Below are 16,811 nucleotides of genomic sequence, written 5' to 3' on the forward strand. Positions count from 1 at the left end.
AAATTATTTGCTAGAACTACTTTCATTATCTATTTGAGACATATTTCATGAACCACATGGATCCTAGGAAGTGATATAGGCCTTGTTTCCTTCGTTTGAGCCTTTCCAGCCAACCCATATCAATTTTATCCCTAGTCAGCCCCTTGTGCCTTTTATGTAAGCCTTTATCGTTCTTTACCCAATTCTCCTCACCTTAACCTTTGGTATATTTGTCCTACACCATTCTAAGGAACTTTGTAGAGCACTTTCATGGTTAAGGGAGAATTGCACAAATTGTTCAATCATGTGTATATGATACTGTTTCAAAGAAAGAAAAAAAAAGAAGAAAAAAAAAAAGAGTCTGATTCCGAAGCCTTTTCAACTCGAGTTTTTAAGCCCAAGGAGTGCTTTACACTTAATACCCTAAAGCTATCTAGCTTGGGAGTTATTGGCCTAACACTTGTTACATGGGTTGATTAGAAAGCTAATGGAGTTAGAAAAAAAAATGTGAAAAAAAATAAAAAAATAAAAAAATTTAAGATAGTATCAAGATGAAATTGTGTGCTAAAGTGCAAGATGTTATAATTTCATGGAAAGCTTTACTTAGCCCTTAGACTTCGTTTGTTCATCCATATCTTTTTCTTGTTTCACCCATCACCCTAAGCCCATTTCAACCTTAGTGAAAGTCCTACTTGATCCAAGGAGAAGTGTGGTTCCTCACATGTGGAGAATAGGTGTGGAAGGACTATGGTCGGATGGTTTAAATGTTTTCAAGTATGGAATATCTTTCCATGAGATCTTTTATTCATGTCCTGTGCTTTTATTTCAATTATGTGAGTACATCCTATTGCTTTGATTCTTCTCACATATATGAGTGACACTACGTTGTCAAATTTCAAGTGCTTTCATTGTTGTGAACATCCTTGGTGAGAATTGAAGTTAAAGCTTGTTCTTATTTGGTTATTTAACTTTTGTGAAGCATAAGTCGTGGTTATATTAATGTTGGCTATTTCACACACGACACTCCAAGTTGTTCAATTAAAGTTTGGTTAACACTTTGATAATGTCTTGAGTTAATGTTGCTTAGTTCTTGGAAGTTAGTTAACCGTTGGTAATTATCTCTGAGATCAATATTGGGAATTTAGATGTTTGTTTGTTTTGAGTCTTTGTTCTTTTGTTTTTATTTTCCGTTTTGTTTTGCTCGAGGACTAGCAAAATCTAAGTTGTGGGTTTTGATAAGTCCATAAATGTACTCATTTATGTAATCTTTTTACTTAGGTTTTGTAAGAAAATTAGATTTAAAAAGGGCTTATTACTTTACTTTTCTGATTTTCAGCTTTTCTGCGCTCTTAGAAGATTTTTAAGGGAAAATCAACTTTTCGGAGGAATTTTGGTGCAAGGACAATTGGAGATGAAAGATAACATCTTGAAGTTCGATCTGTGATTTTTCTAGAATTTTTCACCTAGCCAATTGGTACAGTATTACAAGTAAAGTTAGCCCACGTGCAGACATGACAGTTTTGTACACGTTACGTGAATATGAAGAAACGGAAGCCTTCCCGAATTTTTCAAGTTACGTGCTATATATAGTTGGAAAGATAAGACATTTATCTTTCTAAAATATATTTTTAATGATTTTTCTAGAAGGCCGAAGATCCCCAAATAATGTGACAATTGGGCTGAGCTGTATTTCCCTATGGAGTTAGAAATTGTGATTTTTACTTTCCTATTTGGATTCCTTGTTTACCAAGACTTCTTGGACGAATTTTCAGTCAATTTTAGGGTTTAGAACTCTGATATAAGTGATATAAAAGACGAGCCAAGGCCTGATACAAAGGATTCACGTCCTAAAGAGATCAACCGCGCAAGAGGAGAAAGCTGCCAACGAGTTCTTTCTTTTCCTTCATTCTTTTAATTTTCAGTTCTTATGTATTTATTTTTTAGTTCATCCAAGACCATGAGTAACTAATTTCTTGTTAGTTTGGGCTTAATATTGAAGCCCTAAACATGATTTCAATTTTATAAACAAGTTTAATGGATTTTTAATTTCTACAAGCGTGATGATTTCGGTTTCTCTATGTTATGTGAAGTCTGATATTTTGTTTCTTTGAATAGCTAACTTGGAAGCATGTATTGAAATTAAATTGTTGTAGAACATAGGTCAATTACTATATTGAATGTGTTCTTGTTTGCAACGAATAACTGGGTTAAGAACTAGTTATGAGAAATCGATTCTTGAATTCCTAATAACAAATGCCATGTTTTAGGGTTTTTGTGACACTCATATTCTCTTTGATCTTAATGGATTCTTGATTGTTAATTTGAGTAAATGCCATACTAGATTTCAATAAAGAATACACGTATTGATGTAAATGCCATACACTTTACATACACTTAAGAGAGAATCATACAACTCGAGTCAAATGCCATGATCTTGTTGTGAGTGTCGTCATCATATGCTTGCTAGAAATTGATTATCTATTGTTGTCTATGGATTGATTGATTGATTGTTTGGAGGTGGATAGTAAGTCCTAGCTATTGTTCTTGATTGTTTTTAAACCAATTTCTCTTAAACTCTAATTTAAATTATGTTTTCTTTTCTTTTCCTTATTTTGTTTTATTCACAAAATCAAATCAAAACCCCCTTGGTATTGGTGTGTGTTTGGAAGTCCTTTGTTTTGATTTTCATTGTGTGACATTGATAAACATCTCTTTAGATCACAATCTCCGTGGGATCGACCCTTGCTTGCTTACTATACTATCATTTGATTTGTGCACTTGCAAGGTTTTAATAGTGTTGTTAAAATTTACCAACAGTCGTCGCGCAAGTGTTTGGCGCCAAATAAAATAGCCCGCGGTTTTCTGGCAAACTTTACGCAACGATAACGGGTATGGTCGCGCTACGTGTTCTTTCGCGATGATATGTGTCGTCGTGCAAGTGTTTTTCTTCCTAACTTTGCGCGACGATCAAGTCTTTGGTCGCGCTAAGTTTTCTTGCGCGACGAACTTTTTGCTCGCGCAAGTTTTGAAATATAAAATTATTATCTGCTATAGTTTGTGCTACGAATGATTGTTTTCGTCGCGCAACTGTTTCTTATGCGACGAATTTATCGTCGTCGCGCAAATAGTAAAATGTAGTAGTGCACATAAAGTTCACTAAACAATCTTGTCTTCACCTTAGTTGTGTTGTTAAGAAAAACATGGCATCATCCCCCTAGACTTTTCTTCTTCTTGGCTTTATGTTTGCTCTTGTGATCCTCATCTCCTCTGAGGTCTCAGCTCGTGAGCTAGTGGAAACTGCTAGTCAAGTTGCTAGTGAGTTTCTAATCTTTTAACTGATCACATAACCCTATGCATGTCAACTGATATAATTCTTTTTACATGAAGGACGACTTATATATATTGATTACTATTATATCAGGGGGTAGACCCTATTTTAAACGCGGGTCAGGCACCAGATGCAGCCTTAATTCGTATTCTGTATGCTCAGCTAAATCGAGAGGGTATCACTTCCCGCCCCCCGCCTCGGGAGAGTATAGGCACCGCCAAGGCCACCATGAAAAACCAGGACCTGGTGTTGCTGAGACTGAAATTGGGAATTAAATAGATAATCCTTTTCCAGTGGATATTGCAGGTACTACGCGGTAATATAATAAGGGTTTGTTTTATCAATTATAAAGGCTAATGTAATGTATTGGTTGAGTTGTTAATAAAACTCTCAATCATAATTAATTAGGATTTTAAGGTTTATCTTTGTCCTAGTACTCATATCATCAGTCCAGATCTCTTGGACCACAGGAGTCCAAGAGATTGTGGTCACCTACCGTTGAATATTAATCCAATGGTTAAAAAAAGTTTCTTAAAAGGAGTGCAAGAGTGAGTGAACCGTTGAATATACATCCAACGATGAGTGACTACAAATCTCTTGGACCCATGTAGTCCAAGAGATCAGGACTGCTCGTATCATACCATGTCTAAGAGATGTGGCTTTTTATCTTTATATATACGTTTGAAATCTATCCTAGCAATTTCTTTTTCCATAATTTTTGTATGAATGAAAATCTCTCCAAGAATAATTATATGTGGATGGAAGTTTTAAAATTAATTCAAGCAAGCGTTTCATATCATAATGTATTAAAAATAAGTAATTTCGACTCATTTTCTTTACAATATGGATCTTTGAGAAACCGAATAAAATCTTGGAATTCATCTCAGCCAAATGGACCAACGTGACCAAAAAAAGAAAAAAAAGGACCCGCTCGACTTTCTTTGGCTCTACTTGAACACTAGACTTGTGCAAAACGAATATCGACGAAGTTCTAGTCCAATTTTAATAGCCTCAGATTCCTGATGCCATCGCTCGTCTCTTTTTCATTGCTTCAGTCCCAAGTCCTAATCTCTTCCTCTACTTGGTAACCATTTTGTTTTCAGTGTTGAGTTTTTGTTTTGAAAATTTGTGGGAGCAAATATTTTAGTCTTCAATCAAAAGATGCTACGTGGACAAGATGTTAATATGAAAATTGTATTGGCATTTCCTAAACTCTAGCATAATTAAGTCGGGAATTAGCGTGTGAATATGTTTTACTGGAAGTTTTGGCACAACACATTCAATTCCGGATTTTCAAAGTATGGCTGGATCGATAAGAGAAACTTGTTTTTTAGGTAAATCATGACATAATCATGCATTCATTATAGCATTCCTAGCTAGAGTTATTTTCACTCAAATGCTTTTATATTAGTCATCTTTTTAATAGGATTAGATTTTATCTCTTGAGATTATTTTCCTCTTTGGACCTTATTTTCCTATTTGGACCTTATTTTAGTTTAAAGTTAAAATATCATTTTTCATCTTTAACTTGGAGAGTACGTCCTATTTGGTTTCATTGTTTTCATCTTGGTTTATATTGTTTCCTTATATAAATTGATGGGATTGGAAGTTATTGAAAAGTATGCATAAGCTGGCGTGATTGTTTAAAAGAATCAAATCTGTTTAGGCAAATATTTGATCTCTTGGCTTTAAGTAATTCCCTTGGTAAAATGAGAATATGTCTGTATAAAGACATGCCGTGACTTCGTGGTTTTTTACACGGCTTTCATATGTTTTGATTGATCATCTAAATTTCTCAACAAAAGCTATTGTGCATATAGTTGAGATGTGTCATCCAGTGTTCCATGTTTACTTGGTCATTTAACAAATACTTTCATCATTCATATTGCATTCATTTACATGTTTTGTGACTCATACGATTGAGGGTACCAAAACCATGGTAGCGGTTTTGTCTTCGACGAGCTTTAAGCAATCGTTACTAGTATTGCGTTCAACATAAGGAGTATCGAAAGATCATCCTGTGATAGAAGTTGGATTACGAAGAAGTCGGTAAATATTATCTAGATTGCGTCTAGGATAAGTGTGTGAATACTTCTTGTAATCATCATTCTATAGTAGATTTGTTTTGGACTGAGGAGTCCCGTGGATTTTCATCGGAATTTGGGTTTTTTTACCACGTAAAATAATTCTCTGCAAATATCAATCCTACTATCGAAGTTTATTTTTGCTTATTGATTATAATCTTAAATTGGCCTATTCACCCCTCCCCCTCCCCTCTAGGCATTTTTAGTCATCATACAAGTAATTTCACAAGAAGAATATCTTTTAGGTCAAATTAATTAAGTCATTTCAAGGTAATTCTAAAACCCGAGAAAATACCCGAAACTCTCCATTGCTCTGATACATCCACCCTCTTAGGGCCTCGACGTCCTCGTTGGCACACTTGCACCACACAATAGAGTGGCTCTAATACCATTATGTCATATCCCGGATCGGCTCCGCCGTAGCACGATATTGTCTGTTTTGGGCCCCCCATGCCCTCACGGTTTTGTTTCTGGGAACTCACAAGCAACTTCCCGGTGGGTCACCCATCCTGGAATTGCTCTAACCCAAACTCGCTTAACTTTGGAGTTCTCATAACTAGGAAGCCAATGAGCTCCCAAAAGACCTCGAGCTAGATGAAGGTAGGCATATACATATAAGGCACATCACCCCCTCTCCGTTGGTCGATGTGGGATGTTACACCACTACTGTCGCCAACCACACCACTCTCCTCTCTCCATATTTTACATACATGGCTCCGACCACCACACAGGGCTCCGGCCACTTGGTTCTCACCATAAATACATCTCCATACCCTATTTTTAGTTATTGTTTCTCTTAGATTCAATCGACCTAACTTAGGCATCGGAGGTCCTTTGTCCAACACCCCCTGGTATGGTCTATTTACTTTGGTTTTTTTTTTATAGGAATCGAGGAGAGAGAAGGAAGATTAGAGAATCTGATTTAGATCTAAACATATGAAGTGTATGAAATGGTAGATGCAGATTTTGAAGAATAGAAGCAGATTTTAAAAGCAATACGGAAATCTCAATTCGAAAACCATGGCCTCACCAAGTAGAAAATGCATTGTAAAAGTTTTTTCTCAAAAAATTCTTAATGGGTGAAATCGATTTCAAAAATAAAAGCAGATTTCAAGAGCTATTTGAAAATCTCATTTTAAAAACCATGAACACTCTCACAGAGAAAATGGCAGAGCTAAAAGATGCATCTCAACAATCCAGAAATTAAAGAGTTGGATGCTCTCTATCATTAGCCACCCTTTTGATAAATTAGGCATCACAAAATAAAGACACCTGTGAGCTAATGATAAGAGCTAGAATTGGACAAAAATGGTTAAGATAGAAAACCTACAGCTGGCAACAGAGGCAAGCTCACGTGAAAAATAAATGATGTGGCAATAACACGTGACAAACAATGATGACTACTCATGCAAAAGAGAACACTACAATGCATGCAATGCAATCAAAGATGAATTACCTTCAATGAGCTTTGAGAGCTTGAATCCATTATGAAGCTGATCTCAGCCATCCTAGATTATCTTAGCGCTATCCTAGATTAGTCTAGCTTCTTGAGCTTGATTAAGTGTATAAAAAATTAAAATCAAATTTCATGTTTGTCAAGGAAAACTAAAAATTTAGTTAACCAAAAAACCTAACAACCCACGACCATACCCCAGACCACACGCAATGAAGTGACTTTATGCTACAACTTAGGAACACATACACATAGCATAAAAACGACGCGTTAAGACTTGGTCATGGTTTTGCTAAATAATGAAAATTAACCTGTGTAAAGAGCACAAGTTTTATATTATTTTCTTTGCCAAATAAACAAGTGATGTTGTAGTATATTCTTTTTTAAAACACACAAAGATAAAGTGAATCAATCTTAAATAAATATAAGATTAAAATAAACCGTGTTAGCATATATATATAAAATTGTTTTCTTTTCCGAATATTCAGACGTTATTATTGTGCGGATGCCATTGTAAACATGGAGGAAAACTGAGAGGGATAGTAAAAAATAAATGTTGTTCATATGGTAATAACCTCTATAAGTCCGTATAGGATAAAATCTGTATATATTGTATATGTCTATATATATAGAACTTTTTGAGAACAAGAGTTCATTCATAAAACTGAAAGGCATACAAAGACATTTGGAACTTATTTACTCAAGATATCTGTGTATACTTGATTTTCTTCTCTGTTCGTTAAAAGATTTATAAAAGGAGACAAACCATCAACGTTTGTGGAAAAAAAATTGAAGGACAAAAAGAAAATGAACGTTTGTCCACGAGTAAGCTAACTATGAATGGGCATGCAAAGACTTCAAAGTAAGTCTTTTGTAGACCCAAAAAATTGGTAAAGCAAAAAAGAAGAAATCAACGTCCGGACATGTGTGGGCCAACATGACTTTTCATACGAAGACTTGAAAGTCTTTGGAGCCACATCTCTTGCCTTGTGCTTTATTTGAAGCCGTACTGGAAGGAAATTGATGGACGTAGACAGAAGCAGCAACCAGCGCATTGCTTCCCCAGAGTTCTTTTGGCTTTTGTATGAAAATATCCAAGAGAATAGTACTTCCCTTCCAATTAATTTTAAACAAAATAAATATGAAATTTTGAACTGGTGATTTATTTGTATATTTTTGAGCCTTTTTTTGTCAAATTAAGTCCACAAAATGTGATCCACAGAAATTCTTCTCTCTCCCTCTCTTCTCCCACCACCCCACTCTATCCTCAAGGGTCTATAAATTGGTTGAGGCCAAGCCACATTAAGTTCACACAACAATCTTGTCTTCACCTTAATTGTGTTAAGAAAAACATGGCCTCATACTCATCCTCAAAGACTTTTCTTCTTCTTGGCTTTATGTTTGCTCTTGTGATCCTCATTTCCTCTGAGGTCTCAGCTCGTGAGCTAGTGGAAATTACGAAGCCAGCAACCTATATTGGTGTGTTTCTAATTTGTTTTTTTAACTCAGATGTATGTTTATATTTTTTATTCCACCGATCTGTGAAAATATATGTGTGGGTATATGGGGATGGTTCATATTTATGACCTCTACTCATGTTACTCAACTCATATTATTTTCTTTGTGGGGGTTGTATTATACTTCAAATAATACGAACTAAAAAATTTCAGCAAACATTAAAATGACCTTAAATATAAACTACGTCACATAACCCTATGCTTGTCAACTGATATAAATTTTTTTTATATAAAGGACGACTTATATATATAGATTACTCTTATTTCAGGGTTTACACCCTTCACACCAGGACGCGGTCCAGTCATCAAATGCGGCCGTCGTCCGTATTCTGAATGCCTACCTCCGAGAGGGGCCCCCCAGCCTCCGGCCTCGGGAGAGTATAGGCATGGCCAAAGCCACCATGAAAAACAAGGACCCGGTGTTGCTGAGACTGAAACTGGGAATTAAATAGATAATCCTTTTTCAGTGGTTTGTTTTATCAATTATAAGGTTAATGTAATGTATTAGTTGAGTTGTTAATAAAACTCTCAATCATAATTAATTATAATTTTAAGGTTTATCTTTGTACTAGTACTCATATCATATTGTGTCTAAGATATGTGGCTTTCTATCTTTATACATACGTTTGAAATCTATCCATAATGTGTGTATCAATGAAAATCTCTCCAAGAGTAATTATATGTTGATGGAAGTTTTAAAATTAATTCAAGCAGGCCTTTCATATCATTAGGTATTAAAAATAAGTAATTTCAACTCATTTTCTTTACAATATGGATATTTGAGAAACCAAATAAAATCTTGGAATTCATCTCAGCCAAATGGACCCACTTGACAAAAAAAAAAAAAAAAAAAGGACCCGCTCGACTTTCTTTGGCTCTACTTGAACACTGGACCTGTGCAAAACGAATGCCAACGAAGTCCTAATCCAATTTTAATAGCCTCATTGCTTCTGTTCATTACTACATTTTATGATTTGTGCAACGAAGAGAATTTCATTGAGCAAAGTTACTTTTAGTTGCACAAATTTCAGCGCGATAGAAAATTCGTCGCACAAAGCGTGAAGAAAGACTTTACACGACCAAGCTTTTGCATTTGTCGCGCAAAACTGAGCGACAGTTAACTTTCTTTGCACAAAATGTTTAGGGACGACACAATTGTTCGTCTCACAAATCTTTGCGTGACGAACGCATGTTTGTCTCACAAACCTTTGCGTGACGAAAATTATCCATCGTGCAATTCGTGTCGCAACTATTTGCACGACGATTTGTATTCGTCGGGCATTTTGTGTCACCAAATTTTGTATGACGATTATTGTTGCGCGACGAAATCGTCATCCTTGCGCATGTCTTTTTTGCGAGACGAAAGTCTTCGTTGCACAAGAATAAAATATATTTATTTAAAATATAATTTGATAGTTTTTATTTTGTAAAATGTGAATTTGCGCCGCAAAAAAAGTTTCGTCGTGCAAAATTAAAATATATATTATTTAAATTTAAATTTAAATTTTTTTTATTTTGTAAAAAAATAAATTTGGTTTTTTTTGTTTGGTAATAAAATAAAATTGCAATAAAAAATGTAATGAAGAAACAAAAAATTATATAAAATAATATAAATGTATACTACAAGAGAAATGTTTTAAAATACAATTATGAAAGTAAAAAACTAATCGAACAAAGTTCCAAAATCTACTTGGTCGTCAAGAAGATGCAGCTCGGAGGTCTGGGCATTGTACACAGGGGTAGAGGTCTGGTGGCCATGCTCGGGGTGGACGGGCACAGAGGTCGACCCATCAAATTGAGGGACTGGAATGCTGGACCGTGCGAGGGACTGCAGAATCATTGACATCTGACCCTGAAGCTCAGCCACCTTTGCTATCAAAGCAGTCACCTGACTGTTTGATTGCGCTCATGAACAGGGTCTAGGTTCCCTTCGCCGGGCATTCCCAATCCCTCGACAATATGTCCCCGGCCTCCTCCCGAGAGTCTGATCCAATGTTTCCGTCAAGATCTGAAACCCAGCATCCTATGGAGGATGCACAGACTCGATAGGAGTATAGGGAGGAAGTTGGGAAGCGGACTCCTGAAGAACCAACTAGCTCCTCTCCACCATCGTTGTCTGTTTAACATAACATAAAATATAAATTAAAACATTCATATAATAACCCTGAAACTTGAATGCGTAACATAAGAATAAAAATTAAAGAAGACTTACATGAAGGGACTCGGCCAACTCATTCCCAGGTCGAACATAAACGTCGCCAAAGACGTCGATCTCTGGGAATTTGGACCCCCCTAAATTGAAGAAGAGAAAAAAAAATGTTAGTACGAAAAAAATAAATTAATCATAATGACATATTAAAAATTAAATATAAATTATTTTATTATTACCCGCCGCCGTGCATCCATCCTATATGAGAAGGGCCTAGAACCTGAATGGTGGAGAAGAGTCTTCTTCTTCCTATTGCCCTTATTGACTTTGGCTTTATTCTGTTATACAAAAAATAAAATGTATTAGTTGAAATTGAAATAAACATTAGTAAGAAATATGTAATAATTTTGAAATTAATATTAAAAAATACCATATAATCGGACGCCTGAAAATGAGCGCAAAGCCACGCCCAACTATCATCTCGCCCCTCAACCTCCTTCACCAGCCAAAAGGGAGGACGAAATTGCTCTCTATAAATAGAGACCTGCTCACTCATTCAAGGGAGTTAGAGGCAGGCACACACATTCACTTCATCCATTACTCTCATACACATATTCAGATTCAAGAGGCAGACACACACATTCACTTCATCCATTACTCTCATACACATATTCAGATTTACCAAAAAGAGAGAAGAGACATTGGAGCTGTCCTAGGAACTATATTGCTGCCAACTAGTTCTTCTCTTCTCTTTATTCTACCTATGTATTTCTTATTTTCTTTATTCATAGTTATGTCTAACTAATCCATTTAGTTAGGGCTTAGGATGAAGCCCTAGTCATGAATATTCAATGTTATGGATGATTTTATAGTTAATTGATTTCCTTGCTTTCATTATCAAGTTGTTAATCTCCAGTTTATTATGTGCTTAATGTATGTTTTCTTGGAGTAGCTAACTAAGATTTTATGCATCTAGCACAGGTTGGGAAGGGGTTTAGATTAACCAATTCTACTCTCCTTTCACAAGCAACACATGAATGGCCTAAGAATCATTCAAGGGGTTAATAAACATAGGTTGACTAGGACAAATACCATGTTCTAGGACTTGTGTGATTATCATATTCTCATGGAGCTTAATGATTCTTGTAAACTTTATTCTAAGTAGAGACCATGCTTAGGTTGCATATTAGAGATCACGTGTTGTGCAGATATCATGCACAATTACATGCCTTAGGAGAATCATGCATCCTGCACCTAGATACCATAGGCTTGTATGCGATAATCTATTGTTGATGAAGCTTGAGTCAATTTCTATGCATTCATAACTTGGATAGGAAAACTAGTGGTGGATTCCAAGGCTCTAACACCTCTCAATCATTGTTTCACAACTTGTTGATTGCTGCTAGTGTTTACTTTCGACCACTTTCATTTCACTTTCTTCTTTTCATTTCAACAACAAAACCCCCCATTTAGAGTGTGTGTGTGGTGCTAGGATTCTGTCCTAGACCTTGAGTAATTAGCAAGAGGCATTGTTGAATTCGACCTTGCCTTTAGCTAGTTAGTCAGTTTCTTTGTTCTATGTTTTTCTAGCATTCTAAGTAATTTAACTTGGAACCAAGTTACCATTCTCTGTGGGATTGACCTCGTATTTACATAAGCTATACTATAAATGATTCGGGCACTTGCGAGAATTAAAGTTGCTATTTTTAATAACTCATTTTAGTTGTTAAGAATAGTCGCAACAAGTTTTTGGAGCCGTTGCCGGGGAACCGGTAACGATTGTGCTATAGTTAGATTACTTTGATTGTTTTGTTTTTGTTTGTTTCATTTGTTTCTTTTCGTTGGTTTTTCTTTTAGTATTCAATTTTTGTATTTAGTTGTTATCTCCATTGAAAGCACTGAATTGAGTTCCTTGGTGTGTGCATGTCCAAATCTGATCAGGAGCAAAGTTCACTTGAGCCACTTTCACTAAGAACCGCTGCTGTATGTGCTGGTTTAAGGAGGAATTATAGTTCTTCAAGCGTTGAATCTAAAAGTTACGAATCTGAAGGTTCAAGCAACATGGCAAAGATTCTGAATAACAACAATAATGTTGAAGGAGGTGGTGCGGTTGTTGTCCAACCTCGAAAACCCCTGTGTGAGTTTTCCATTCCCAAAGTCACCGATTAACCTTCGTGCATCGTCTATCCTCAACTCACAGTTGACAGGTTTGAGCTTCGAAGTGGTATGATTCATCTTCTTCCAACTTATTATGGTAATACCACTGAGGACCCTTACATGCATATTAAGCAATTATTTGAAATATGTGCTACAATCAAAATTCAAAGCCTTGATGATGAGCAGATTAAGATGAGGCTATTCCCATTTAGTTTAAAAGATAAAGCTAAGTCTTGGTTATACTCTTTGCCTAATGCTTCAATTCATACTTGGGAAGAGCTTTCTAATAAGTTTTTGTAGAAATTCTTTCAGCTCAAAAGACTAACAAGATTAGAAAGGAAATTCTTGGTTTCACACAAAAGGAATGAGAAGCTTTTCATGAATGTTGGGAGAGGTACAAGGAGATGATACGTTCTTGCCCACACCACAACATAGAGAGTTGGATGCAAATGCAATCTTTCTATGAAGGTTTGCTTGATTCTAAAAGGATGATAGTAGATGCAACAAGTGGAGAAGGACTGATGAACAAAACAGCAGATGAGGCTTTTACTCTCTTTGAATCCTTGAGTGCTAACTCTCAACAATGGAGCCACAATAAAGGAAGATGAGCTCCTATGAAAGCTGTGGTCTCTGAGGTAAGTACTAATAATGAGATTGCTGCAAAACTTGATGTTATGTGTTCTTTGCTTCAATAGGCAGTGACTGGCCCTCTAGGAAACAAAGTGGAAGTTCAAGACCAATGTCTTTGTATGGAGCACATGCTAGAACAAGCAAATGCCCTTCCAGCAAGGAATCCTAATAATGATCCTTACTCAAATACGTACAATTCGGGATGGAGAAATCATCCTAATTTTTAGTGGAACAACAATCCAAATGTGCAACAATCTCAAGGACCTCCCCCATGATTCCAAACACAACAAAGGCAATTCCAGCAAGCTCCCCAACAAGTGCAAGAGCAAATGGGTGATCAAATGGGAGAATTGCAAGACATGTTCAAGAAGTTCATGGGGCAACAGATGCAAACCAATAAGAATCTTCAAAATGCAGTGAACAAACTAGAAGTGCAAGTTGGGCAGATTGCATCTTCCATGAGCAATAGAGCATCCGGAACTTTCCCAAGCAAAACTGAGGTGAATCCAAGGCATCAAGGGCATGCTAAAGCAGTACACATCTTGAGAAGTGGTAAACAAGTTGATAATAAGGTTGGAGATGTCAATGAAGAGCAAGAAGATGGAGAAAACGTGGAGATCATTCAGCCACCACATAGGCAGCCACAGCTTCCAACAAACAGTCCCTCAATCCTTCTAGAAAGAGCACAAAGCCTAAGGTATCATCTAATGCTAATCAAGTTCAAATTTCAACTAATGCTTTTAGGCCTATTGCACCCTTTCCCAGCAGGTTATCAAAGTCAAAGAAGGATCAAGGCTTGGATGAGATAATGGAAACATTTAAGAAGGTGCAAATCAACATCCCATTGCCCAATGTCATTGCTCATATTCCAAAGTATGCAAAATTTTTGAAGGATCTATGCACTAACAAGAGGAGATTCAAAGAGCATGAACAAGTTGCATTGAGTGAAGAGGTAAATGCAGTGTTACAAAGAAAGCTGCTTCCAAAGCTAAAGGATCCAGGTTCTTTTTCTATACCTTGCATAGTTTGTGATTTTAAGTTTCAAAAAGCTTTGCTTGATCTTGGTGCTTATATAAATCTTATGCAATATCATGTTTATGAGAAACTTAACCTTGGTAAGTTGCAAGCCACATCTGTGAGCATTCAACTGGCAAATAGAACTATTAGGTACCCTAAGGTCATTCTAGAAGATGTTTTGGTGAACGTGGAAGAGCTAATTTTGCCAGCAGATTTCTTGGTGTTGGAAATGGAAGAAGCACCAATTCATGACAATCAGTTACCACTCATTATAGGTCGTCCATTCATGGCAACTGCCGGTGCTATTATTGATGTAAAGAAGGGTACATTGACCATGAATGTGTTTGATGAGACAATAGCATTCAAAGTGTTTGAAGCCTCCAAGTTTCCAAGTGACGAGCATGAAGTTTTCCATGTTGATGCAATTGATACTATGGTGAAAGAAGCACTGCCAATGAGTTATTTGGAGCCCATTGAAGCATGCATCACACAAAGCATAAGGAAAGAAGAAGTGGACAGCTTAGAGGCTGTGATCTCTCCTTTACTTCTTGAGCTTGTTTACAGCATGGATAGCTACATAGAAATTGTAAAGAGGTATGCAAACCAATTTGAATCATTACCCCTACCTACTAATAAGGTTTTACCTTCTATTATGCAGGCACCAGAGTTGGAATTAAAGCAATTGCCAAAACACCTAAATATGCTTATTTAGGTGAAAATGAGACTCTACTTGTTATCATTGCCTCACATCTCGGACCAAATGATGAAAAGAAGCTTTTGTGAGTTCTAAAAGAGCACAAAACTGTAATTAGGTGGAGCATTGCAGATATCAAAGGCATAAGCCCAACACTGTGCATGCATAAGATATTATTGGAAGACAATGCAATGCCTAAGAGGGATGCCTAAAGACGTCTCAATCCGAACATGAAGGAAGTGGTAAGAAAAGAGGTAATGAAGCTTTTAAATGTTGGTATTATTTACTCTATTTCTGACAGTAAATGGGTGAGCCCAGTGCAAGTTGTCCCCAAGAAGTCAGGTATCACAGTGGTGAAAAATGAAGCAAACGAGCTTGTACCTACACAGATGACCACAAGCTGGAGAGTTTGCATTGATTATGGGAAGCTCAACACAGCGACAAGCAAAGATCACTTTCCTCTTCCATTCATTGATCAAATGCCTGAGAGATTAACTGGCCATAGCCACTATTGCTTCTTTGATGGATATTCAGGCTACCACCAAATCGCCATAGCCCCAGAGGATCAAGAAAAGACGACCTTCACATGTCCCTTTGGCACTTTCGCTTATAGGAGGATGCCTTTTGGTCTCTGTAACGCCCCAGCCACTTTTCAAAGGTGCATGATGAGCATTTTCTCCGACATGGTAGAAAGGTTCATTGAGGTATTCATGGATGACTTCTTTGTCTTTGGTGATTCTTTTTATCAATGTTTGCATAACTTATCCAATGTGTTGGCTAGATGTGAACAGACTAACCTTGTATTTAATTGGGAAAAATGTCATTTTATGGTTAACCAAGGCATAGTTCTTGGTCATGTCATCTCTAGTAAAGGAATCGAGGTAGATAAAGCTAAGATTGATTTGATTGCCTCCATGCCCTCACCTATTTCTGTCAAAGAAGTACGTTCTTTCCTTGGCCATGCAGTTTCTATAGACGTTACATTAAGGAATTTTCTAAGATTGCAAGGCCTATGTGCAATCTCCTTGCCAAGGACATGGATTTTGTGTTTAATCAAGACTGTGAGAATGCTTTCAATGCTTTGAAGAAGATGCCCACAACTGCCCCAATGATTATACCATCGGATTGGAACTTGCCTTTTGAATTGATGTGTGACGCCTTAGATTATGCTGTTGGAGCTGTTTTGGGACAGCAAGTTGATAAGAAGCCATATGCCATCTACTATGCTAGTAGAACCCTCAACGATGCCCATCTCAACTATTCCACCACAGAGAAGGAGTTGTTAGCTATCATATTTGCTTTAGAGAAGTTCAGATCATATTTGATTACTAACAAGGTTATTTTTTACACTGATCATGCAGCATTAAAATACTTGTTAGCTAAGAAGGATGCCAAACCACGACTCATTAGATGGATTCTCTTGTTGCAAGAGTTTGACTTGGAGATAAAAGATAAGAAAGGAAGTGAGAATGTTGTGGCTGATCACTTAAGTAGATTCGTGCATGTATCTAACGAAGAGGAGGATTCATTGCCATTGCGTGAAAGCTTCCCTAATGAGCAACTCTTCTCCATTTGTGCTTTGAATTCTCTCAATCCATTGCCTTGGTTTGCTGATATTGTTAACTATTTGTGCACTATTGAACTCCCTATAGGGTTATCTACATTCCAACGTGACAAGCTTAGGAAGCAAGCAAGATACTACTTTTGGGATGATCCATATCTATTCAAGCATTGTCCAGACCAAGTAATTCAAAGGTGTGTGCCTGAAGGTGATTTTAAGAGCATTCTGGAGTTTTGTCACTC

General features: G+C 36.7%; 1 protein-coding gene and 1 long non-coding RNA gene across 2 annotated transcripts; both read left to right on the forward strand.

Moving 5' to 3' along the window:
• LOC109948423 lies at positions 8,106-9,062 on the forward strand. The gene is made up of 2 exons (XR_002271043.1): positions 8,106-8,323; positions 8,631-9,062. It is a non-coding gene; the product is annotated as an uncharacterized LOC109948423 (long non-coding RNA).
• On the forward strand, positions 13,627-14,991 carry LOC109948637. The gene is made up of 3 exons (XM_020562306.1): positions 13,627-13,994; positions 14,042-14,908; positions 14,973-14,991. Exons 1-3 carry the CDS (start codon positions 13,627-13,629, stop codon positions 14,989-14,991), a joined length of 1,254 nt encoding a protein of 417 aa, XP_020417895.1.

This window comes from Prunus persica, chromosome G4 (genome assembly GCF_000346465.2).
Source record: "Prunus persica cultivar Lovell chromosome G4, Prunus_persica_NCBIv2, whole genome shotgun sequence".
NCBI lineage: Eukaryota > Viridiplantae > Streptophyta > Magnoliopsida > Rosales > Rosaceae > Prunus > Prunus persica.